Here is a 26,107-nt window from a genome sequence, read left to right as displayed (position 1 = left end):
CTCACTTAGAGTAACACTTGATGGGGAGAGTGATAGGGGAGAGGAGATTGGGTGAGCCGCCTGGTCTCCCACAATGGGGGAAACCACCTGGCAATCAGACACACAGAGCCTGGGCAGAGCCACTGAGTTCTACCCAGGAGCCTGAGCTTTGCCCAGGTTGGGCCCCCACACACTGTCCTTTCCCATAGGGCCTCCAGATCCCCCATCTGATACAAAGGGGTGGAGGCCTTCCCAGCAGGTACCTGCTCCCCCTCCAGTACTGGCAGGAAGCTGGCCTCTCTGCTCTCCTTCTGGAGCTCAAACACCGCCCCTCGAAGCTTGCGCCGTGGAGCCCCTGCGACGTAGGAAAGGCCACAGGCCTTGTGCAGCACTGCCACTGAGTAACCTGGAGCGGGAGTGGTGTGCCTGTGAACGGGAGCTCCTACCTGGCCACTCCCTTGGCCCTCACCTTCCCAGTCAGAGTGGCCCAGGGTCGGGGGCAAAATAGGAGAGACTTTCTCAACATTTAAAAAAATCGGCATTTAAAACATCAGGGGAGTGCACCAGGTAGGGCTCCCACTTTCCACTGTGGCCAGTTACACATGTGCCCCACTACACAGATGTGATACACACATATATACATTGTCACATACTGCTTCGCTCAAAATACACATTCACACATTCACACACATTCACTACCCATGTGCATCACACACACACACACACACACACACACACACACACACACACACACACACACACACTCCACGAGGACCCAATGAAGGGTGAGAGGACGCCCATCACTGTTGTTAATGGAGAAACCCGCCCTCCCGTAGGCAGCCACCCGGGGCGCCGTCCCACCTCGCCCGCCCAGGCCCCGCCCTTCAGCCCGTGGGACCGGCCAGGACACGCCCGCTTGGAAACCTAAGTGCAGCCTTAATGTCCCAGTCTCGGCTCCGCCCCGCCTAGGTAGCCCGCAGGCCCCGCCCTCACCCAGGTAGCCGTACTGCACAGCCTCCGCGTCCTTGACAGCCGTCTGGTTCAGGAAGCGGCCGCGGCGGCTGCGCGTGTTGTAGAGCAGCACGCCTCCAGACCAGTCAAAGGCCCCAACGGCGCCGAGCAGCACCTCTCCCTGCAGGGGACCGGGACAGGGCCCAAATGAGGAGAAGGGAGACGGGGTCTCCCGACGGTGCGGCGGATCTGCAGCGAACCTTGCAGGGAAAAGGCGGACGTTCAGCGGCCCATGCCCGCGGAGCCAGAGATGCAGGCAGGTTGAGAAGGCAAATACTGGGTTCCTGCCTTGTACCCACGACCCTGTCAGACAGCCCTGCCTCCAGAAGCCGATGTGGCCCAGATGTTGAGTATTTTATTTTGTTATTTTATTTTCTTGAATCCAAGTCTCACTCTGTCGTCCAGGCTGGAGGGCAGTGGCATGCTCACAGCCACCGCAGCCTTGACCTGCTGGGCTCAGGTGATCCTTCCACCTCAGCCTTCCAAGTAGCTGGAACTACAGGCAAGCGCCACCACTACCGCTAATTTTTTGATTTATTGTAGAGATGAGTTCTCGCCAAGTTGCCCAGGCTGGTCTCAAACCTGTGGGCTCAGGCTATCCTCTCATCTCTGCCTCACAAAGTGCTGGGATTATAGGTGTGAGCCACTGCACCTGACCGATGTTGAGCATTTTAAAGAAATATGATTGAGCAATATAGTGCTCATCTCCTCCTCAGGCAGCCCAACCTGGGCCTGGCACACAAGGCCACCTGCATTGAGTAAAAGTGGAACCGTGCTTCCACCATACACAGGGACCGAGTCCTCACCCTGCTATCTCTCCCTCCCTGTTGGGAACAGTGTGGTCCTCCCAGAAAAGTAAGCAACTTGGCTGGCAAGCTGACCCAAGCCAAATCCTGTTTCACCAGTCTGTATCCAAGGGAAAGATTTGGTGTTGGAGCATACAGAACAAAATCTCCTCCTGTAATAAATTTGGACATCCTTTTGTCTATCTCAATGGTCCAGGTGAAGGTGAGTAAGCAGAAATGGTTCCCTGTATCCTACCCTGGCTCCTTCAGAGGCATCACCACAGGGAGGGCAGAGCCCTGTGCATAGGCCTGAGTCCCTGCATCCTAGGTGTCACTGGGGTTCGTAAATGGACCTACCTGCCTGGCACTAAGACGGCCACGTACCTCATCCAAGATCTGGGCGCTGAAGCCAATCTGTGCCAGCTGGTAGTGAAGGGCCTCTCCAACTGTGCCTGAAAGCCAAGAAGCACAGGGAGACACTGCTGTGGGCTGATGTGAAGGGAGAAGCCAACCCAGGAATGGTCCAGCTTGGTTTCACTCCCAGAGGGCACAATGCTTGGTATCACAGGAAGAGCACAAGGCTGAGATTAGAGACCTGGGTTCTCCTTGAGCAAATACTAGCTGAGTAGGCTTGGGCAAGCCACTCCCTTTTTCTGGGCCTCAGTTTTGTCATCTGTGAGCTCCTGGGAGAAAGGAACTGTGCCTCAGTCATCCTTGTTTCTCCAGCACCAGTTCAGTTCATCAGAGTTTCATGGAGATTATGGGATGTGAGGAGGGCTGGGGATATTGTCTTTTTAAAGATGGAAAGCTGAGGCTCAGAGAGGTGTTGGGAGTTGCTCAGAGTACGGAGGGAGGATAGAGGTAGGGCTTGAGCACATGGCTCAGACCTTCTGCTGAAAGCTGAGGAGGCTGCCACAGGGCAGCCAGGGCCCAGGGAAACCAAACCTCACCTTCCGTGCGGATGATGTTGTGCTGCAGTTTGCTCAGCAGCCCATTTAGCGCTGTGTAGTTGGTCACCTTGAAAGCATGGGTCTCATCAGGGTCCGAGGCAATCAGCTTCAGTTCTCTGTCAGTCCCAACTTTATCAAACGCATTTCCCACCTATACAGAGGCCCTGGGTCAGCAGGTCAGCACTGTGAGTGGTAACTGGCTTCCTCAAGCCCTAGGGTTTGCAGGCCCAGGGAGAGAACAAAGCCACCCCCACCCCACCCCACCCCACCGCCCACATACACACACACACACACAAACACACACACACACACACACACACACACACACACACACACACACACATCTCTGCACATGCTGTTCCTTCTGCCTGCAGAGCACTTCCCATCTCCCCTGTGCCCTAGGCCAGCTACTCCTGTTTGTCTGGCAGAACTCAGCTCAGCATCACCTCCTCCAAGAACCTCCCCCGATGTCTTTACAGTGGGCTCTCCCACCACTATTTGGCCAGTAATCTGTGGTCACCATGGGGAAATGAGCCCTCTGTGGGATGACCTGAAGGTGGCGTGTGGGGAGGAGTGTTTGTGAATAGAGCAGGGGATGGGTAAACTGCTTACAGGAACCTCTATCAAGAACCCTGGCTCCTCCCTACCCCAAGCTGCACAGGGTCAGGAGATGGCTCTCAGCTCCTGGCTCTTACCCCAATAGCAAAGCGCTCAACACCCTGCATTTTGGGAGAGTTGATGACAGCTGTGAGGTTGAGGGGGTCCTGGAATATGTCACCATCAGTGAGCACCACCATGATCTTGGAAGCCTTTTTTCTGGAGCCGCGGCTTGGCGTGAAGATGTTGTCTCTAAGCATGGGAGAGTAAATGAAGAGAACTTTGCAGAGGAGTGATGAGCTCTGGGGGAAATTGTATTCGCTGACCTGTGTCAGAATGAGATTCACAACACTCCCACGAGGCTCAAAAAGGGTATAATGTCCCTTAAGTCACACAGAAAGGCTGGGTAGAGATAGGGCTGCAACACAGGTGTTCTTGCTCCTCACTGCTCCCAACAGAAAGGTGCTAATGGCATTGCATCTATTCCTTTTGTGTGTGTGCAGGAAGATAGTATGTACATAGCACGTATTATGTGCCAGGCACTGTTGTAAGCACCATATATATTTTAACCCATCTAGTCCTCACAAAATCTATGAGGCAAATAATATTATTATTCTCACTTTAAATGTGAGGAAATTGAAGCACAGAGAGGATAGAGAACTTGCCCAAGGTTACATAAATACAAACTGGAGCTGGAATTTGTTTTTGTTTTTTTTTGTTTGGTCGAAGTCTCATTCTGTCACCCAGGCTGGAGTGCAATGGCATGCTTACGGCCACCGTAGCCTCGATCAGCTGGGCTCAGGTTATCTTTCTGCCTCAGTCATTCTTTTTTTCTTTTTTCTTTTTCTTTTTCTTTTTTTTTTTTGAGTTGGAGTCTCACTCTGTCACCCAGGCTGGAATGCAGTGGCATGCTCATGGCCCCTCAACCTGCTGGGCTCAGGTGATCCTTCCGCCTCAGCCTTACAAGTAGCTGGAATTACAGGTGCATGCCACCATACCCAGCTAATTTTTTTTACTTTATTGTAGAGATGAGGTCTCGCCAAGTTGCCCAAGCTGTTCTCAAACCCCTGGGCTCAGGCAATCCTCTAGCCTCCACCTCCCAAAGTACTGGGATTACAGGCATGAGCCACTGCGCCCAGCCTGGAGCTGGAATTTGAACCAGGCAGCCTGTCTTCTGAACACTCGGTGCTCTACCAACTCTCACGAGAGGAAATCTTTGGAGGACAGCCCTGGGATGTCATCCCTCACATTCCCTCTCAGCCAGGGAAACATTAGACCATTGGTCCCCTCCTCTCACAGTTCTGCCCAGTCACTTTCTCCAGATATGATGCCACAGAGATTCTGGGAGTGGCCACTGACTGGCATCCAGCAGATGCTCAGGTAATTCCTGCTGTCCTCACACTCACAAGACGTATTGTATGGCCGAGGCAGTCTTGGTGACATTTCCCACTTGAGTGATGTTCTGGACTCTGGCAAGGGAGGCCATCTCATCCTGGCTGTCCCGAAGATCAAATTCAGTCTGGATCACTTCCCCATACTGCACCAGGGCAAAGCTGCACTGCAGGGAGAAAGGTGCAGGTGGGAGAAAAGGTTGGCAGAGTTGCCATGACCAAGGCCCTCTTGCCCCTGAGATGGCTCCCCCTGGAAGCACTCATTCTACCTTATTGCTGCAGAAGGAGATGCTAAGGCAGAGAGAAATCTCTAAGCAAGTTGGGATAGAGAAGAGTGTGACTATAACGGCTCACAGTGAACCACAGACCTCTCCCTGACTCCTTATGTAGTCCCCCTCCACACTGACTATAGGAATGGCCATGTGACTTGCTTTGGGCAACAGGACATCAGCAAACGTGATGCAATTAGAGACTTGAAAAGTTGCTTGCATGCATTGGGTCTTGCCTCTTGGAATGCTGCTGCCATGAAAAGGTTGGGCTGGCTTAAGAGGACACATGGCCCAGACAAATGAGGAAGGTCATCCTAGGACACAGAGCCCCAGTCAAGCATCCAGATTCCTGCAGTGCAGGATACCTCCAGACAAGACTGACTCAAGAACCACCCAGCTGAGTCCAGCCCAAATATCTGACCTACAGAACTGTGAGCAAATAAAGTGATTGTTGTTTTGAGGCAGTGTGTACTCAGCAATAGATAGGTTATAAACTATATGAGACGAGTCCTTAGGGAAACCCACCTCAAAACACTTCTCATAGAAGTTCTTCATCATGTTGGAAATGAACTCTTTAGCTATCTGGAAGTCTTGAGTATCAATGCTTCCTGAGCCATCCAGGATGATGGCGATCTCAGTGCCTGGCCAAGAAAACAAACAGGTCAGGAGTGGGCCTGGAATTTGGGGCAGATGTGTGGGCAGCATGTCATTCCCTATGAGACACACTCTCCTATTCAAGCCCTGAAGGCTCAGTTCAGGGAAGAAATAAGGAAAGCTCCCCATAATGAAGCTCTTGTCTCAGAGGCAAAGAGAAAGCTAGAACCTTCTCATGCTCTGACATGCTGTGGGAGTCATTCCCATCACTCTCACTTGCTGAGACTAAGTTTCCCCATCTGTAAGACAGAGGGTGCAGAGCTGAGACTGGCCAGGATGTAGAATCCAGCCACGGCTCCCCATCTCTCTGACTGGCCCACCCCTCGCCCTTGGAGGCTGCCAGCCTAGGGACTCTAACAGACTCCGGGAACAATCCAGGTCTGCCTCTTCTCACCAGCAGCATCCTCTTCTTCTCCTTCCTCCTCCTCTTCCTCTTCTGTCTTCTCCAGAGCCCGACGCCACCTGGCTGTGTTCTTATTCTGTCCCATGCTCCCTTCTTTGTTCCTGTAGCAGTCTCCAGCGTCCACATGTGCATCTGGATCCAGGAGATTTTCTTTAAAAAAAAAATACACACACACACATGGAAGAGGTGAGAGTCAGAAAGCCTCTATATTCACCTTAAGCAAACTTGCTTGCCTAAGGCTCTGCCCTGATTCTTTCATGGAGGACCTCGAGCCTGCCTTGTTCTACTTCGGGCCTTTTTCCATGGCCAGTAAGTGTCCAATCCTTACCAAGGTCGAAGAAGTTGGCCTGGGCCTGGGGACGGAGGTCAGGAGCCAGGAGGCTACAGGTGCCTGTGAGTTCTGAGCTGAGGCTGTGGGGCCTCTGGGCCAGTACTTGAATGCATATCTGGGGGAGAAGAAGAAAGGGAAGGGAAAGGCTGTGTCACCCCCACGTTCCCTAGCTATAGCTATACTATTGTCCAGAACTCAACCGGGCAAGGGACACAGGAATACCTAGCTCTCCCCTCGCCAGGGGTAGGAGTCAGTGCTGGGGTCAAAGTTGAAGTCAGGACCTGTATGGGTATCCTAGGTCACATGGAATACCTGGGTAAGCCCTGGAATCAGCATAGGTGGCCAGAGCAGCAGTCAACTCTGAGGTCAGCACCAGAGAGACAGCTGGGCTTAGCCCTGGGACTAACATCCAGTCAGAACTGGCATCAACACCAGAGTCAACCACAGGGGTTAGTGCCAGCTTCCCTCATGCCCTCCATCCTCCCGCCCAGGCCTACTCACCAAAACACCGTGGTGGTTCCGGACAACTGTCACTCCCCGGTGCCTCCCCTTTGGGATGGGGATGTGCTCTGAAACAGTTAAACCCAGGTAAGGAGAGAAAGACATTGGGATGCAAACCCAGAGCCAAGGTCAGAGGGCACAGAGCCACCTTGGTTAGGACCCCATGAAGAACTGTTGGCCATTCACAGTAGCCTCTAGAAGGCTAGAAAAGAGGGCCTTCAAGGTCAGGCCTGGAATCTCCCAGGGCAAAGTTCCTATCTCTAGGGCTCATTTACTGACTCATCTAATAAATGTCCCTTGATGTCAGCTCTTTGCCCAGCTTTGTGACCCATGGTGATAGGCATCTAGAAATGACTGAAACCCAGGGCTTTTCTTCAAGGGGCTTCTGGTATAGTAGGGAGGCAGGTGGAGAAGCACCATCTGGTGGGTTTGTACAGTACCAGGGAAGTGTACAAGATGCTGTGGGACTGGCTATGTGGACCAAGGTACCCTCTGGCCTCACTGCCCACAGCCCCAGGGGCCGAAGTGGTAGCTCCTTTCTCTTCTGCCCCATTGTGGGCCTTAAGATACTGTCTTATTTTTGAGTCACAGAATTACTCAGTCCCCCTGCTGAATTCATCTGGGCAGAGACTGATTCTGTTCAATTCAGTGCCTCCCACAGAGACAAAGATTCTGCTTATATAGCCAAGAGGCTGGCAATAAATATATGACTTGAGTTGCATTAGATGGGATGGGGAGAGTTTGGTTAATGAGGGAATCAGGTTCATTCATTCATTCATTCATTTATTGAGTGCCTAATATGTGCCAAGTCCCATGCCAAATGCTAGGATGGCTACAGTTAGACTGGAATCAGTGGGCTTGAATTCCATTGAGGTGTGATGGGTTGTGTTGGGATGGGTTAAGGTTTGGAACCAGCCACCAACACGAGAAGTGTGACTTTTATCACACTGGCAACCAAAAGACATTTGAGGACTAAGAGTGAATGAAGCACTTAGCAGAGGGCCAGGCACTGAACACATTTTAGATGCCATTTCTGTTGCTAGGATTGTATCAGGAAAGGTGGGCTGGGGATTAGGATAGGGTTGCGATGGGATTGAGCACTGGGATGGAAGTCTTGCTGTGGGTGGTGTTGGGGCCTAGGGGTAGATGGGCTAGATTAAGTGAGGCTAGAGTTGGAATGGTTTGGGCTGAGATGAGTAGATTCCTAGTAAGATCCCTACGAGTTGGAGCTGACTTACCTACAGGTTGGCAAAGGATCTCATCCTGGATGAGAGAACATCGATGCAGAGGCCCTGGTGTTCTACTGGTTCTGGGGCTGGTGACCAGGAGCCTGAGGAGGAGGGTAGACAGCAAGACTGAGCTGGCTGATGATCCCCTTTTCCCTGCCTGCCCAGGCAGTGTTCCCAATCCAGGCCCACATGCTCATAGGCTCCCTGTCTGGTAGGCTATGGAAAGGCAGACAGATTTCCAGCCCAGTCCCACTGACTGCATTACGGGGAGGGCATCTGCTAAACCTCTACTTCTGCACGGCACCAGGCAGGAAATGGTTAAATGCAAACCCTCTCTGCCTGCCGCCCACCCTAACAGAAGTGGAGGTGATAATGGTGATAAGTAAAACTTCTGTTCTCCTGTGGGGGAAGAGGTTGGAAGAACCAAGAAACCACCAGCAGCCGAATTGGTTCTGTTGGAGGCGGTGCTGGCTTCCTGGTGGCTGCCTTAGTGACATCAGTTCCTGAGAGGAACATACCAGTACCCCTATCCTATGGGTCTGTCAGAACTGGAGGTCTGGGGGTGGGCACCTTCATCTGATGAAGGCAGCCTCAGGAGATGTGATTCCTGATTGCAAACTTCTTGTCCCCACCCCAAGCCCACACCAAGGAGACAGCAGAGAGTCCAATGTTGTTCAACGTTCTCACTATCCATGCTGCCCAGGGAACACGGAGCTGCCTCGAGAGAGTGAGCTTCTGGGGTTGTAAGTAGGGGCTGGTGAGGAAGGGGCCCCTACTTGGTGTTAACAATGAACCAATTTCAAGGTCTTTCTGCTAAGGGCAGGAGGAAGCCATGGAGGACTTTACAAAAAAGAAGTACATGGTTAGTCTATGCTTTCAAAAGGTCATGAAATGGCTACAGTGGATGGGGGGACAGACTAGAGAGCACAGAACAGGAAGCAGAAATAGGGTAATGTCTCCACTTCCTCAGCTCTATCACTCTATGTTGCTTAAAATTATGAAATATATTCACATATACACATGGTTTATAGTAACAAAGTCTACACTTGTGTGTGTGTGTGTGTGTGTGTGTGTGTGTGTGTGTGTGTGTGTGTGTGTGTCTACCTGCTCCCAAGTGAATTCACCCCAAGTTGACATCACACTCTGGCTCAGCTCTTGTCAAGGTCACCGACCCAATGGACCCCTTTTTGTCCTCATCTTCCTCAATCTCTCAGCAGCTCTGGACAAGTAACCGTCTCTTCTCGAAACACTTTCGTCTGGATGTTGCCTTTCTCTCTTGTTACTCCTTCTCAGTCTCCTTTGTTGGCTTCTTCACCATCTGACCTCTAAGTGTCACCAGAGTCCTGGGCTTGGTCCTTATCTTCCTTGTTAGCACGCTTTCCCTCATGATCCCTCCCAATTCCACAGCTTCAACACACCCATAAATGCTGAAGTTCCCACCTTTCCCTCTGCAGCCCCAGCATCTCCCCACCAGATGTTACACCAGCATGGTTTGGTAAGCAGAAAAATAGCCCCCCAGAGATGTACACATCCTAATCCCCAGAACCTGTGAATACGGTACCATTTATGGCCAAAGGGACTTTGTAGATGTGATTACATTAAGGTTCTTGAGATGGGAGGATTATGTTGGATTATCTGGGTGGGCCCAATATAATAACAAGAGTCCTTATGAGGCAGGCAGGAGTATCAGAGTCAGAGACAGATTTGAAAATGCTATATTGAAGGCTTTAAGTTGGAGAAAGGGGCCACAGTCGAGGAATGTGGGTAGCATCTAGAAGTTGAAAAAGGCAAGAAAACAGATTCTTCCCAAGAGCTTCCAGAAGGAACACAGCCCTGCAGACAACTTGATTTTGGCCCAGAGGACCTGTCTCAGACTTCTGACCTCCAGAACCATAAGACAATGAATTTGTATTATTGTAAGCCACTAAATTTTTGGTAACTTGTTACAGCAACAATAGGAAACAAACAGAACTCATGGTCTTGTCCTCCCAAGACTGCTCCTTCTTGCCTTCCCCACCACAATGAATGGCATCACCAGTTACTCAGTTCTGAAGCCCGGGAGAGCATCCCTGCTTCCGTTTTTTGCTCATCCCCACATCCAATCCACCAGTCAACCCTGCTTGTTCTCTCTCCAAATTATATCTAGAGACCATCTCTTCCAGAGATTTCCCACTTTCCCTGTGGCCACTACCTTCCTGGTCTATGTATGATATTTGCCTCCTATTATTTTGTGGGGTTTATTTGGTTTTTTTGTTTACTCATGTACTTTATACCATGTGCCTTCCATCAGTGGCAGCCTCAGGTCCTGGACAGCCAGTTGCCAGGACTTTTCTGCCTCAGGCCCTCCACCTGTCTGTTCCCTCTGCCTGAAACCCGCGCCTCCCACTCTCCCCAAGGGTTTATTTCCATTCCTCAGCCTAGGTTAACTGTTACCTTCTCATAAATGCTCTCTCTAACCACCCCCGCCTCATAACCCATTTACTCTGCTTCACATCACCCTGTTTTATTTCCTTCTCAGAACTTGTCACTATCTGATAGTATCTTGTTTGTTTAACCTGCTTATTATCTGACTCCCCCACTAGACAGTAAGTTCCCCACGGATCTTGTCTATCTTGTTCACCATGTCATTCCCAGGACTTGGAACAACGTCTGGCACAGAGCAGAAAGACAGCCCAGGCAACAGCTGAGGGGGCTAATCTGGGGCAGAGCTGAATGCCAGAGGGCTGGGTGCAGCTCAGATCTGCTCTTCTATGTGAGCTTTGCAGATAAGCCCCTGAATTAGGTCATTTTCTCAGCAATTCCACCTCTCTCCCCAGACCCCTGACCAGCCTGAGCCTCATTCCCAAGCCCAGCACATTGTACCCTGCTCCACCATGAAGGGTAGGCTCAGAACTGGGCTCCACCCCAGAACACATTTTGCTGGGATAGATGCAGGCCTGGAACAGCCTCCATTCTCCTTCCTCTTTCATCCTTTGTTCCCTCTGCCTGCAATGCCTTTCAACTCTTTCTGCTGTAGAGCAATCATCACAAACACCAGCTCCTCAGGAAGCCTTCCCAAAGGAAGGTACAACTTGATCCCTGCTAGGCCCTCCACTAGCCCTGACTCTTGGACCCCACCCCATCTTTTCTTCCCACCTAGACCATAGATTCCCAAGAGACCGCCACATACAGCTGTGCAGGCTGTGCACTGCAGACCCCCAAGAGTATCACTCATATCACAATCATGCAATTATGTAGCCTGGGACCCCAACTGAGCTGCCTCTGCTCTCCATAGCTTTTACCACTCATGGTCCAGGAACCAAGTGGCTAACAAACCAACCAAACACTGACTGACCAGCTCTGACAGAGGACTGGCCACAAGCTGACAGCTCCTGGGGCCTATTACACTGGGCCAGGGGCAGTCCTGGAATGCCTTGCCCATTTCCTGCCAGATCTAACCTATCCCTATTCTCGGAGTCTATTCTCATGTCTCCCAGGGGGAGGGCCTGCTTTACCCACCCATACACACTGTGACAGCCAAAGCCCATGATGCTGCCAGCCTGGTCTGTCGTATTTTATGGAGAAACAGTGTGAAGGAAAGGGACATGCCATCCTCAAGCAGGAGCCCAGCCCCTTCCTTTGGCTATGGCCTGGGTCAGCCATTCAGTGCATTTCCTGCCACATGCAGCAGCCCTGTGGTCTCAGGCTCAATTATCTGCAGCAGGAACCCAGAAGTGCCTCCCACCACATCCTCCTCCCCAGCATATTCAAACCTGTGAGCCCCCCTTTGCTGCAGCAGGTGTTTGGGGAGGTTTTCAAGAGCCCATCTGGGCTCTTCCTCACCCCTTGGTGGTCTCAGAACCCTCTGCACCTGGGACTTCCAACTCCCCTCGTGCACCTTGGCCTTTAGGCTTCCGAGGGAGGGGGCATCAAAGTCTGCAAGGCCTGGAACTGGTAGGGGCAAAGCCCACTGGGGTATTGGTGGAAGGGAACTGGGTAGGAGATGGTCACAAATAATTCAGACTGAAATCTGCTCATGCACGGCAAACAGTTTGGAAAACTGAATGCTGAACCCATGTACAACCCATGACCTAGCAATTCTACTCCTGGGCACATGCCCAGTAAAAATAAGTACACTCATCCATCAAAAGAAAGTACACAGCAGTGGAGTTCATAACGGCCCATGGAAGCTGCCCAAATGCCCATTATCAATACTGTTCACACAGTGGAAAACTCTAGCAGCCAGAAGTAGCATTATTGCCTCAGGCAATACCATAGAGAAAATTCATAAACTTTATGTTGAGCAAGAGGAGCCCAATATAGAGCACAAACTGTATTGAGTTGGAGTCTCTGTCAGCCACACTGAAGTGCAGTGGCACAATCACAGCTCACTGCAGCCTCGACCTCCTAGGTTCAGGCGATCCTTTCACCCCAGCCTCTCAAATAGCTGGGACTATAGATGCACACCACAAAGCCTGACTTTAAAAAAAAAATGTTGTAGAGACAAAGGCTTACTATGTTGCCTAGGTTGGTCTCAAACTCCTGGGCTCAAGCCTCCCACCTGGGCCACCCTAAGTGCTGGGTTTACAGGTATGACCCACTGTGCCCCGTGAAGGCCTCATTTACATTAAGTCCAGCAACAGGCAAAAGTTATCTATGAAAATGAAAGTCAGGTGGAGGATACTCTTGACAAGGAATGTGTCTGGAAAGATGCACAGGGCCTAGAGGGGGCTTATGTGAGGTTCCTAAAGTCCTCTTGATTTGGATGTTGATTACACAGGTGATGCACTTTGTGGACATTCATTGAGCTGCATGCTTATTATGTGTGCATTTTTCTGTGTGGCACATATTAATAAAAATTTTCCCAAGAAAGCGGGACATCTGGCATCTGAGCGGGAACCTTTCTAGTGCCAGCAGTGAAAGAGAGAATTAAATATGGGTGATGTTGAGAAAGGCAAGATTTTTGTTCAGAAGTGTGCCCAGTGTCACACCGTGGAAAAGGGAGGCAAGCCTAAGACTAGACCAAATCTCCATGGTCTCTTCGGGCAGAAGACAGGTCAGGCTGCTGGATTCTCTTACACAGATGCCAATGAGAACAAAAGCATCACCTGGGGAGAAGATACCCTGATTTGGAGAATCCCAAGAAGTACATGCCTGGAACAAAAATGATCTTCGTCAGCATTAAAAAGAAGGGAGAAAAGGCAGACTTGGTAGCTTATCTCAAAAAAGCTGCTAATGAGCCGGGCTCGGTGCCTCAGCCTGTAATCCCGCGCCTTTGGGAGGCTGAGGTGAGTGGATTGCCTGAGCCCGCGGGTTCGAGACCCGCCTGGGCAGCGAGACCTCATCTCTACAATAAATCAAAAAATCAGCCGGGCGTGGTAGCGCATGCCTGTAGTTCCGGCCACTCGGAAGGCTGAGGCGGAAGGATCGCCGGAGCCCAGCAGGTCGAGGCTGCGGCGGCCGGGAGCGGCCGCTGCACTCCAGTCTGGGCGACGGAGTGAGACTCCGACTCAAAAAAAAAAAAAAAAAGCTGCTAATGAGTAATAATTGGCCATTGTCTTATTTATTACAAAACAAAAATGTCTCATGACTTTTTTTATGTGTACCATAATTTAATTGATCTCTTACCCCAGAATTCATATCATGAATATCTGACAGAATATTTTTGTTGGACAGTTCTGATTTAACTAAGACTGGCTTGCGGTTAAGTGAATAAGAGCTTTTTTTAAATTTCAATATAGTAAATGCTATCACTGCTTTCCCCTTCTAAGGATAAGATTGTACCTGATTAGTGATGTTCAATTTTTCACAAAGATGGTGAATGTCATCTTAAAATCTATTGGAAATAGGGTTTATATTTAGATTTATATAACTAGTTATACGACTATATTTAAATACTGAGGAAATCTCTTCATTGTCTCAGAACCAAGCAAGACTCATCCTTTTTGTGTTCGTTGGCCTCTTAAAAGAAGGACTGAAGATAAAGTAGCAATGTCTACCTTTATATTTTTGGTCTTAACTATGCCAATCTAATTAGAATTCCCTATATCTAAAAATGCTGTCTTTTACTTATTAAAACATTTTTTAGTGTGGTTTATGTATAATATCAAATAAAGGCTATTTAATGCTTCTCCATTTTTATAGGTGATCTTTAAGGTCAAGTGCTTTTAAAAGTTAGTGTGACAGGAAAGAGTAGCAAGTTAACCTTTACTTTTGAACTCTTTACTATCTAAGTCGGACTTAAGTTATAACTTAGGATTGTCTTTAAACAGCCACCAAAAACACATAAAACCATGGAACTACTATGTATGTGTGATTGGGAATGGTGCTTTTGCCAACTCATTAGAAGGATTAAAGTAGAGGAGATATACACAAATTTAAAAATTATGTGTGATACTAAACTTAAGATAATTTTAAAAATCACAGATCATGAAAAAAAAATTTTCCCCAAAACACAATAAATACTGACCTTTAATTAATCATCTTCCCACAGTCTCAAACTCTCTGACCACTTCACCTCCCTCCCTGCTTCAAACGCTTCTGGCCCCTCCAAATCCCCAGTGCCTGGGTGACAAAGCACCACCTGCCTCCCTGTCTTATATTTTATCACTCTCAGCTTTAGTCATGGGCATTTTCTCAGTCCCTTGACCTTACTCAGGCTAGCATCCAGGCTTTGGGCCAAGCTGCTCTCTCTGCTTGGACTTCCCTTTCCCATCCCTCTCACTCCAACTCCTACTCATCCCTCAAGTCTTAGGGCAGATGCTGAAGGACACACCTTCCTCTATGTTCCCCTGATACCCTGGACGTCTCCCACCACTTTTGTCATCATCTGACTTGTTTTCCTCATGAGCCAAGGAGTCCCATGAGGGCAATGACTGTGTTTCCTTCATGACCTTATTCCCCAAACATTGCCTGGCACTGACCAGATGCTCCATAAATACTTACTGATGAATGAATGAATGGTCTTGCTGTTGCCACTTAAATCTAACAGTTACCAGACTTTTCACTTGCACAGATGAGGAAACCGGGGTCCAGAAAGGGGTCTCTGATGACGCAGGAAAAATCAAACTCAGTTTCTCCTGCACTCTCACAACACAAAATAGTTCCGTGGCCTCGGATGGGGAAGGGCTTTACCCACACACCAAGTAAGTAGTCCTTCAGCAGCCGACTCCAGTTGAGTGTCCCTAGTTCAGCTCAATTCTGGCATTGTCTACCTAGAGGCAGCATCAGATCCCACAGGTTGAGGGCTCAGTCCCACAAGATTGTCCCCCACTTCTGATGTCAATCACAAGCCCCAGGTTGTTGCAGTTGTGCTTCTGATTGGCCAACTATATATTAGGATCCCAAATCTGTTTCCTAGATTTGTTAGGTTCATCTGCAGCAGGAACCCAGAAGTGCCTCCTGCCAGCTCACAGAACTCAGGGAAACACTAATGCTTACCAGTTCATTATAAAGGATTTTACAGCTATAGATGCAAAGGATGCATATGGTAAAGTGGGGGGAAGGGGACAGGGCTTTCACACCCTCCCTGTATACACCACCTTCCAGGAACCTCCACATGTTCTGCTACCTGAAAGTTCTCCAAACCCTGGCTTTTAGGGTTTTTATGGAGGCTTCATTATGTAGGCATGATTGATTAAATCATTAGCCAGCAGTGATGAACTTAGCCTCGGCCCCCCATCAACCCTCTAATTAGATTATAAAGTCCCAACCCTCTAATCCTGCCTGGGTCTTTCCAGTGACCAGCCCCCATCCTGAGCTACCTAAGAGCTGCCAGCCATCAGTCATCTAATTACCAAAGAAAAATACATTTATTACTTTGGAGATAAGGATTTTAGGACTTGTATGCCATGAAATGGGACCAAATATGTATTTATTTGTGATACTGTGAAATATACATTTGGCCTTAAAATATCAGCTACATATTTCACAGTATCACAGGGTCCAAGCCTGCTTAGCTGCCAGGGTCATGGACCAAGTCCCGGGCCTATGAGGCTGCATCAGGAGTCACCACCACCATCCAACCCTCTTCCATCAAATGGAGCATGTGCTCTGCCCAGCCAGGAGCCCTGAGTGCCTCATCTGGCTCTGCCCCAAAGCTTTCTGGACCCTGGGCTCACTTGTTCATGAGTGCTGGGTATGAAGAAAACCCTTGGCCACTAACCAGATGCAAAGCAGTCAGGGTGGGCTGGGGTAGGGAGGTAACCAGTCGGGGGCTGAGTTTGAGCCTAGCTCAGTAGTGGAGCAGGCACAGAAAAAGTCCTATGACCATCATGGAAAATAGGGGGCGGGAGGGAAGGAACAACTGCTTTAGATTAAAATGAATAACAACAATATGCGATACGTGAACCTTGATCCTGGCTTTAAAACATCACAGCTCTAAAAGTCATTTTGGTGACAAGAGGAGAAACTGAAATGAACCTCAGTTCTCATGACCCTTCAGAGCCTCTCCTAACTGAAGACACACTCCTGTATCAGTACACCACCATTATCCTCCTCTGATGGAATACAGACCTTACTGATTTGCTTCTTGTCTACCTCCCTCCCTGAGCCCTAGGGATTTTTGTTTACCTTGCTCACTGGTACCTCTCCAGAGCCTGGCACACAGTAGGTGCTCCATAAATACCTTGCTAAGTGAATGATCACTGTACATACGGAGGTGACAAAAAAAGTATACACATTTTAAGAGATGCTATTGTTTTTCGCAGCCACCGCCATACCACTGTGACTCTCCAACGCCAGCACTGCCTCTAGCTCGTTGAGCTCCAGCCGAAGGAGAAGGGGTTAGTTAAGTAAGGAGGTCACTATACCATGGCTCCTACAAAGCAGACTGCCGGTAAATCAGCCTGTGGTAAAGCACCCAGGAAGCTACTCGCTACAAAAGCCGCTCGCAAGAGTGCACCCTCTACTGGAGGGGTGAAGAAACCTCATCGTTACAGGCCTGGTACTGTGGCACTCTGAAATTAGACGTTATCAGAAGTCCACTGAACTTCTGATTCGCAAACTTCCTTTCCAGCGTCTGGTGCGAGAAATTGCTCAGGACTTCAAAACAGATCTGCGCTTCCAGAGTGCAGCTACTGGTGCTTTGCAGGAGGCAAATGAGGCCTATCTGGTTGGCCTTTTTCAAAACACCAACCTGTGTGCTATTCATGCCAAACGTGTAACAATTATGCCAAAAGACATCCAGCTATTACGCCGCATATGTGGAGAGCATGCTTAAATCCACTGTGATAGGAAACATTTCATTCTCAAAAAAAAAAAATCTCTTCTTCCTACTATTGGTAGTTCTGAACGTTAGATTCCTCCCTCCATGGGGTCAGAAGGTACCCAAGTATATAATTGTGAGTGGAAAAATAGGGGACAAAAATCAGGTATTGGCAGTTTTTCCATTTTCATTTGTGTGTGAATTTTTAATATAAAAGCAGGGATGTAAAGCATTAATGCAAGTCAAAATGAACAAAGTGAACAAGTTTTAGCAGTTCAACTTTATAACAATTATAAGCAAACCTGTTTAATTTTTCTGAAAAAAAAAAAAGAGATGCTATCTATGTATTACTTTTTGAAGTTGAATTAAATTATGGTAGCGATGTGTAGAATGACGTTTGCTCAGCTGGGCTTCCACCATTTTATTTGACTGTCCTGCCCATTGCATAGTGACGCTAGCTGTCCTGTCACATGGTGACACTAGCATTCATTTGATTAATGCCATCTTTTGAGTGAATGCCCTACTTAAAATGTGTATACATTTTTTGGCACTCCTGAATGATTCTACAATTTGCCCTTTTCATCTTACAATAAGTTTCTAGATTGATCCAGGTTAATAACCATTGCACTGGTTTTATTCATTTGACCTGCTGTTAGTATTGCATCATATGATTCACACCTTATTTTTTTCATTTTCCTAAAGATGAATATTTTCAGTCTTTCACTTTCCAAGCAATGCTGCCACAAACATTTTCATATGTATCTAAGAATTTCTCTAGAATTAGCATCTGGGAGTGGAATCACTGAGTCAAAGGCCATGCACATCCTCAGCTTTACCAGATATGGCAAAATAGCTCTCCAAAGTGGTGATACCAATTTACACTCCCACACGCTCCTGTTTCACCACATCCTTACCAACACAGTGTTGTCAGATTTTTGTGTATTTTTTTGTTTATCTAATGGGGAGGTACAGATTACATTTTTAAAATATAATATAAAGTTTACTGAGCATTAATTTGACCAGAAACTGTGCTAAAGCCTTTATGTGCATTATCTCGAATAGTCTTTGCAACAATTCCATGAAGCACCACCCCCATTGTAGAGAGGAGAAACTGAGGCTCAGGGTTGAGCACCTTGCTAAGGTTGCACAGCAGATACAGAGTGAAACTGTCACTGAACCACAATGACCAGAACCACAGCTTGCCTCTTAACCACGTCTCTCATGCCTCCTATCTTCAATTTTTTATTTTTTTGTTTTGAAATTTTCTATATTAAGCATGTGCTGCTTTTGTAAGAAACCAGAGGCTTTATTCACCGCCCCTGCCCAGGCAGTGGAGCAAAGGGAAACCTGGTCAGGACTCCACAAACTGGCCTGGGGCACACAGTCCCTCTCACGCCTTCTGTCTGTCTCCTGTGTGCCCTTCTGAAAGAGAAAGGAGCTTCTCCCCAGACTGAGAGGGGGAGAGTGCCTTCTCTGGGGCCCATCTCAGGCTCTTGGGAAGCTGCCTCAATCCTCAGGCCCCTGCCAGCTAGCCCCACTCACCATGTCTGGTTGGTGCTGGGGTCTCGGTGCAGAAGGGAACTCAGCACAAAAGGTGTGTCTCCCTCGGGTGTAACCCAGGGCCGGGCCACATCCAAATTGAAGGCTTCTAGGGAAGCCAGGCCTGTGGGGAAAAGGGGAACATTTCATGAAAGAGTCCTTTTAGCTCCCATTACCTGTGGTGTCATTAACCCCATTTTACAGCTGAGAAAAATGAGGCTCCTCAGGAATCTTTTTTCATGAGAGTGGTACTGGACACAAGTGTATCTGACCCACAGCCTCTTCTCCTCCTACCAAACCAAGCTGCACCAGCACCAGTCTCCTCCTCCAAGAGCCTTCCCTGGCTCTCCCTGAAAAAGTGCTTCCTACCTCCTACTGTCACTTTCTGTATCTGTCACAAAGCACATAGTCATCACTATGTTTTGTACCAAAATTGGACTATGAGCCCCCAAAAGAGGGCCTGCATATTTTCTGTCTATGAATCCCTCTTCAAGTGACCCAAGAGAAAACATGTTCTCAAAGCTAACTGAACAAGAATGTTTTATAGCAGTTTTATTTGTAACAGGCCCAAACTGGAAACAACACAAACGTCCATCAACAAGAGAATGGATAAACTAACTGTTGCATATTCATACAACAGAATACTACTCACGAGTAAGAAGAAATGAATAACTGGTACACACTGTACGTGGGTGTATCTCAAAAATCATTATGCTGAGTAAAAGAAGCCTTACATTAAAGAGTATCTACTGTATAATTCCATTTATATGGTGGTTAGAACCAACAAAACTAATCTATAGTTTTTAAAAAATTGCTTGGAGGAATGGGAGTTAACTGGGAAGGCATTAGAAGAGGTGATGGATGGAAATATCCTATATCTTGATAGGAGTTTGGATTACAAAGGTGTGTACATTTGTCAAAATACACTGAATGGTCCACTTGGAATTTGGGCATTTCACTGTATGTAAATGCTACCTTTTAAAAAAAGAGACAAACTTTGAACACTAGTTGATACGTATGCTGAAATGTTTAGAATTGATGTATACAAGATGTCTGCAATTTACTTTGAAATGCATCAAAATATAAGGTGGCTTGATGGATAGATAGATATATGTGACAAAGCAAATATTAAAAGTGTGGACAATTGTAAAATCTAACTGTAGTATGTTGCTGCCCACTGCACAATTTTTCAAATTTTATACATATTTGAAATTTTTCATTAAAACTTTTGAGGAAAGACTGATATTGACAGATTGTCCCCAAAAGAAGCTGTGCCAATTCGTGCTCCAACAACAGGATGTTTCCCCACAACATTGCTTGAACTGTGTGCTGATATTTCATCTTTGTTTTAAGAATAGCCCATCATCTTGTTCTAAAACTATTTTTAAATTATGAGGGAGGTCAAAATCCCTTTTTATAAGTTTGTTTACTGCCTACTCATGTCCATTATCCATTTTTGTGAACAGATATTATTTCCTTATTCATTTGTAAGAGCTTTTCTACATCCTAGAGAAATTGGCAATGTGTTACAGATACTGTTTCTCACTTAGCTAGTTGTTATTTGAAATGTATATGATATTTCCCCCACATCTACATCCACACCTACATTTTTTATGTAGTCAGGTTGGCTTCCTTGGGTTGACTCGAGTTTTGTTGGCTTCCCTATTCAGGATTTTTTTTTTTTAGTAGAAGTATCACTCTGTTGCTCAGGCTGTAGTACAGGGCATGCTCACGGCCATCGCAGTCTCGACCTGCTGGGCTCAGGCGATCCTGCCACCTCAGCCTTCCAAGTAGCTGGAACTACAGGCACATGCCACCACACCTGGCTAATTTTTTTGATTTATTATAGAGATGAGGTCTCGTGGAGTAGCCCAGGCTGGTTTCAAACCGTATAGGCGTGAGCCACCATGCCCAGCCTCAGATTTTTTTTTTAAAATTCACTCATAGTTCCTTCAATATCTTTTTCTTGTTTCATTTCTTTGGTTCGTCTGGATTTTCTTTTTATATATGGGGTGAAATTGGGATCCAGTTTTACTTTTTTCCCCCAAATGAGACTGCTTCAACATTACTTCTTGAATAGTTCATCTTATCCCCATAGTTTTGAAATGCTATCTTTATCATACTCTGAATTCTTATGTGCATTTAGTCCTCTGTCAGGACTTGCTTCTGCCCACTGTCTCTTGCTTAGACATGTTAGTCTCCTGGCCTTTGTCTTTCAACACTCATACCTCTGGAAACATCCTCTCTACACTAGCTGCCAGAGAGATTTTTTTGAAAACATGGTCTGACCATGCAACCCCACTGTTTAAAACTCTAATGTACATCTATATGGGAAAAAGCAAGATGAAGCTCAGTTTACAGACTTACCTGTCAACTGTTATTCACTTAATGACTTTAGCCATAATGGCTCTTGGAAAGATATACTACATTTTGATAACACCCCCTTTTTTTTTTTAGTATGACTTTTTCATCTCTAAATACAGGTCTAAACATGCTATAAGGAAGGATATTTGATATCATACTTTCAGGAAAAGACACATTCACCAATTTATTTACTGTAACAGTTTCTAATCAAAGAAATATGAAACAAATCTGTATTGTGTTTCATGTTTGGATGAACCCAAATGCCTTATTTTGTGTATGTACACCAATTGAGAGGGTTGAAGATTCTATGATTCTGCTGCCAGTTGGGTGCACAAGTTACTTCCATGTGTTTTGAAGTGCTTTCAGGTTTACCGTTTATTTTGATCTCAAGATATTTCTCTGTGCTTTAGCTTTATTTTATTTTTTTTGAGTTGGAATCTCACTTCGTCACCCAAGCTGGAGTGCAGTGGCACACTCTCCAATGTTGACCTGCTGGGCTCAGGCAATCCTTCCACCTCAGCCTTCCAAGTAGCCAGAACTACAGGCGTGTGCTACTATGCCCAGCTAATATTTTTTGATTTATTGTAGAGATGAGGTCTTGCCAAGTTGCCCAGGCTGTTCTCGAACCCATGGGCTCAGACTATCCCCTCACCTCGGCCTCTCAAAGTGCTTGCATTATAGGTTTGAGCCACCACGCCCAGCCTAACTTTATTTTTAAAGGTTGTCTGAATGCAAGGTATCCATGAGTTCCCCAAAAGTTGAAAAAAAATTGCAGAAACAGTGCAGAAAGAAAAATATACCTTCTCAATGAATGACTGCCTCATACCCATCCTCTACTACCCACTATGACGTATTGCCTTCCTCCTTTATTGAGGACAATAAACCTTCACTATAATACATTGTATAGGCAAACTATATTTTTACAATCAAATTATTGTTTTATTTATATAAACTTGTCTTATTGGTCAATTAATACATTTTTCTATCAGTAAAAACCGTTGGTAACCTAGGTTGAATGGAATGTATCACAATTTTTCTACTGAAATTGATGGAATTGTTTTTTCCAATTAATGGCTTTTTACTGAGCAGTAGAGATTTCAGGAACAAATCAAAATTGTTACACGAAAGACAAGTGGATAAGTTACCCTAATTTTGGTATAAGGAAGAGAAGGAAATATACACACACAAATATGTTGTTCTTCATTTGCTAGGAAGATATAACAATTTAAAATCTGTATGTAGGCCAGGCATGGTGGCTCATGCCTATAATTCCAGCACTTTGGGAAGCAGAGGTGAGAAGACTGCCTGAGACCATGGGTTCAAGACCAGCTTGGGCAACTTGGCAAGACCTCGTCTCTACAATAAATAAAAAAATTAGCCAGGCATGGTGGCTCACGCCTGAAATTCCAGCTACTTGGAAGGTTAAGGAGGAAGGATTGCCTGAGCCAAGCAGGTCAAGGCTATGGTGGCCATGACCGTGCCACTGCACTCCAACCTGGGCAACTGAGTGAGACTCTGACTCAAATAAATAAATAAATAAATAAAATCTGTATGTATCCAATAACATCTCTCAAAATATAAAGGTAAAAATTAGCTGAATTAAAAGGAAAAATACAAAACACCACAACCAATGTGGGAAACTTTAATACTTTAACAAACCTTTCATGTTAGCTATAAAAGCAGACCAAGAAATGAATAAAGATATGGAAGATCTGAACTGACAAACAGAACTCTGTGCCCAACAATGAAAAAATAAAAATAAAAGGTACACATGAAATATTTATCAAAATTGACCATATGCTGGATCACAAAACAAGCTGAAATAAATATCAGCGAATTGAAAAGATTCAGAATATGTTCTCTAATAATAGTGGAATTAAAATAAATAACAAAAAAGCTAGCAAAACTTAACTTCTTGGAAATTAGGCAATGCACTTCTAAATAAACCAGGGTCAAAGATGAAATCACAATGGAAATTCTAAAATATTTTGAACTGAATAAGAATTAAGATATGACAAATCAAAACTTGTGGGATATAGTTAATGCAATGCTTAGAGGAAATATACAGCCTTAAGTTCATATGGGTTTTTTGTTTTGTTTTTTGAGTCAGAGTCTCTATTGCCCAGGCTGGAGTGCAGTGGCAAGCTCATGACCACCACAGCCTCCACCTGCTGGGCTCAGGCGATCCTTCTGTCTCAGCCTTCCAAGTAACTGAAACCATAGGTGCGCACCATCATGCCCAGCTAATTTTTTTATTTATTGTAGAGACACGGTCTCGCCAAGTTGCCCAGGCTAGTCTCAAACCCCTGGGCTCTGGCAATCCTCTCACCTCCGCCTCCCAAAGTGCTGGATTATAGGTGTGAGTCACCGCACCCAGCTAAGTTCATATGTTAAAAAAAAAAAAGCTGAAAATCAGTTACCTGAGCTTCCATTTTAAAGAAGCTAAAAGAATGGCAAGTCTGACTCAAAGGAAATACAGGGAATTAAGATGTGCGCATGAGCCGGGCTCAGTGGCTCAGCCTGTAATCCCACGCATTCGGGAGGCTGAGGTGAGTGGATTGCCTGAGCCCGGGGGTTCAAGACCCGCCCGAGCAGGTGAGACCTCATCTCTACAATAAAATAAAAAAATTAGCTGGGTGTGGTAGCGCACGCCTGTAATTCCGGCTACTCGGAAGGCTGAGGCGGAAGGATCGCCAGAGCCCAGCAGGTCGAGGCTGCGGTGGCCGTGAGCAGCCACTGCACTCTAGTCTGGGCGACAGAGTGAGACTCCAACTCAAAAAAAAAAAAAAAGATGTGCGCATGTATCAATAAGACAGAAAGCTAACTTTCAGTACAGAAAATTAGCAAATGTTGAAATTTGGTTTTTAAAAAAATTAGAAAACAACAGACCTCTAGCAATAATGAACAAGAAAAAAAGAGAGAGCACACAAATTACCACTATCAGCACACAAATTACCACTATCATAATACAACCTAAGACATTTAAAAAATAGTAAGAGGATATTACATTTAACTTTATGCCAGTAAACTTGACAGTTGGGTGTAAGGGACACATTTCTTGAAATAAAAACTTACCAAAACTAACAAAAAAAGAAATATATACTCTGAAGAAAATATTTAATTATTAAAAACCTTTGGAAAAACTTTAAGCCCAGATTGCTTCACTGGTGAATTATTCCAAATATTTAAAGGAGAAATAATACCATATTTATACAAACTGTTCCACAGAGAGAACATTTTCCAGTCATATTATGGAGCCAGTATAACGTTGATATTAAAATCTGACAAGAACAATAAATAAATGGAAAATTGACAGTCTTTCTTTTGAACATAAATGCAAAAATCCTAAACAAAATAGTAGAAAGTCAAATCCAGGGAAATATAAAAAGCATAATACATTACAATCAGTGGAGTTTATTTCAGGAATTCAAGAGTGATTTGACATTTGAAAATAATCTATTAATCACATTAACAGGAAAAAGGGAGGAAAAAAATCATATGATCGTTATGATAGATACCCAAAAAGACATCTGATAAAATCCAGTACTAATTTATGATAAAAATTCTTACCAAACTAGGACTACAAGGGCATTTCTTTAATCTAACAAAAAATATCCACACAAAAAAGTCTTCAGCACATTTTTTTTTTCAGATGAAGTCTTACTCTGCTGCCCAGGCTGAACTCAAACTCCTAGGTTCAAGCAGTCCTCCCACTTCGCCACCCACGTAGCACACCACCATACCCAGCAAACATTCTTCTTAATAGAGAGTCATTGAAACTTTCCCCCTAAAATCAGGAATGAGGTGAGGATGCTCACCCTCACTAATTCTATTTTACATTTTACTAGAGGTCTAGTCAGGGCAGGAAAAAAAAAACAAAAACAAAAAACCCAGAAACAAAAAACAGAGATAAAGATTTAAAAGGAAAAATAAAACTGCCATTATTTGCAGATGGCATAAGTGGGTAGATTGAAAAATCCAATTCAACAGATTAACAGACATTTTGTTTTTTGTTTTGTTTTGGTTTTTTTGAGTTGGAGTCTCACTCTGTCGCCCAGACCGGAGTGCAGTGGCCGCTCCCAGCCACCACAGCCTCGATCTGCTGGGCTCCGGCGATCCTTCCACCTCAGCCTTCCAAGTAGCTGGAACTATAGGCACGCGCTACCATGCCGGGCTGATTTTTGATTTATTATAGAGATAAGGTCTTGCCAAGTTGCCCAGGCGGGTCTCGAACCCGCGGACTTAGGCAATTCACTCACCTCAGCCTCCCAAAGGTGAGGGATTACAGGCTGAGCCACCAAGCCCGGCTAACAGACATTTTGAACTAACAAGTGCCTTAGCCAGGCACAGTGGCTCACACCTGTCATCCCAGCACTCTGGGAGGTGGAGGCAAGAGGATCGCCTGAGCCCAGGGGTTCAAGACCAGCCTGGGCAACTTGGTGAGAGACCCGTCTCTACAATAATTCAAAAAATTAGCCAGGCATGGTGGCACATACCTGTAGTTCCAGCTACTTGGAAGGCTGAAGTGGAAGGATCGCCTGAGCCCAGCAGGTCGAGGCTGTGGTGGCAGTGAGTGTGCCACTGCACTACAGCCTGGGCAACAGAGAGAGACTGACTCAAAAAGAAAGAAAGAAAGAAATGCCTTTACCATGGTCACTAAACACAGAAGAAATATACAAAGAACCATAGTACTTCAATATACCATCAATGGCCAAATAAAAAATGAAAAATTTTAAAGATACCATTGGGCAACCCCCTCAGGTCTCCTCCCACTGTGGGAGCTTTTCTGTCCTCAATAAATTCTGTTTTCTTAAAAAAAAAAAAAAAAAAAAAAGGTACCATTCATAAAAGATATTTTAAAATGCCTAAAAATAAATCTAAAGATGTGTAAAACCTCTGCACTGAAAACTATAAAAGATT

At 46.0% G+C, this 26,107-nt stretch overlaps 1 protein-coding gene and 2 pseudogenes across 1 annotated transcript in view; 2 read left to right on the top strand and 1 right to left on the bottom strand.

The window, feature by feature from the left end:
• The window catches only part of ITGAE (integrin subunit alpha E), a 59,172-nt gene that overhangs the window by 27,468 nt on the left and 5,597 nt on the right, over window positions 1-26,107 (bottom strand). The window contains exons 2-13 of the mRNA XM_008060746.1: window positions 18,827-18,947; window positions 8,110-8,201; window positions 6,872-6,939; window positions 6,368-6,485; window positions 6,031-6,189; window positions 5,508-5,623; window positions 4,729-4,880; window positions 3,421-3,574; window positions 2,726-2,876; window positions 2,160-2,227; window positions 973-1,111; window positions 243-385 (exon numbers count right to left, since the gene is read on the bottom strand). Of these exons, the coding sequence (XP_008058937.1) occupies window positions 243-385; window positions 973-1,111; window positions 2,160-2,227; window positions 2,726-2,876; window positions 3,421-3,574; window positions 4,729-4,880; window positions 5,508-5,623; window positions 6,031-6,189; window positions 6,368-6,485; window positions 6,872-6,939; window positions 8,110-8,201; window positions 18,827-18,947 (1,481 nt within the window). The remainder of the gene's footprint in view (window positions 1-242; window positions 386-972; window positions 1,112-2,159; window positions 2,228-2,725; window positions 2,877-3,420; window positions 3,575-4,728; window positions 4,881-5,507; window positions 5,624-6,030; window positions 6,190-6,367; window positions 6,486-6,871; window positions 6,940-8,109; window positions 8,202-18,826; window positions 18,948-26,107) is intronic.
• Window positions 13,015-16,841, top strand: LOC110595855 (annotated as a pseudogene).
• LOC110595858 lies at window positions 16,891-17,299 on the top strand (annotated as a pseudogene).

This window comes from Carlito syrichta, unplaced genomic scaffold, assembly GCF_000164805.1.
Source record: "Carlito syrichta isolate Samal-C Ts95f unplaced genomic scaffold, Tarsius_syrichta-2.0.1 Scaffold304713, whole genome shotgun sequence".
Taxonomy (NCBI): domain Eukaryota; kingdom Metazoa; phylum Chordata; class Mammalia; order Primates; family Tarsiidae; genus Carlito; species Carlito syrichta.
The sequence above is the reverse complement of the archived record's forward strand: the minus strand, read 5'-3'. Positions and strand labels throughout refer to the sequence as shown.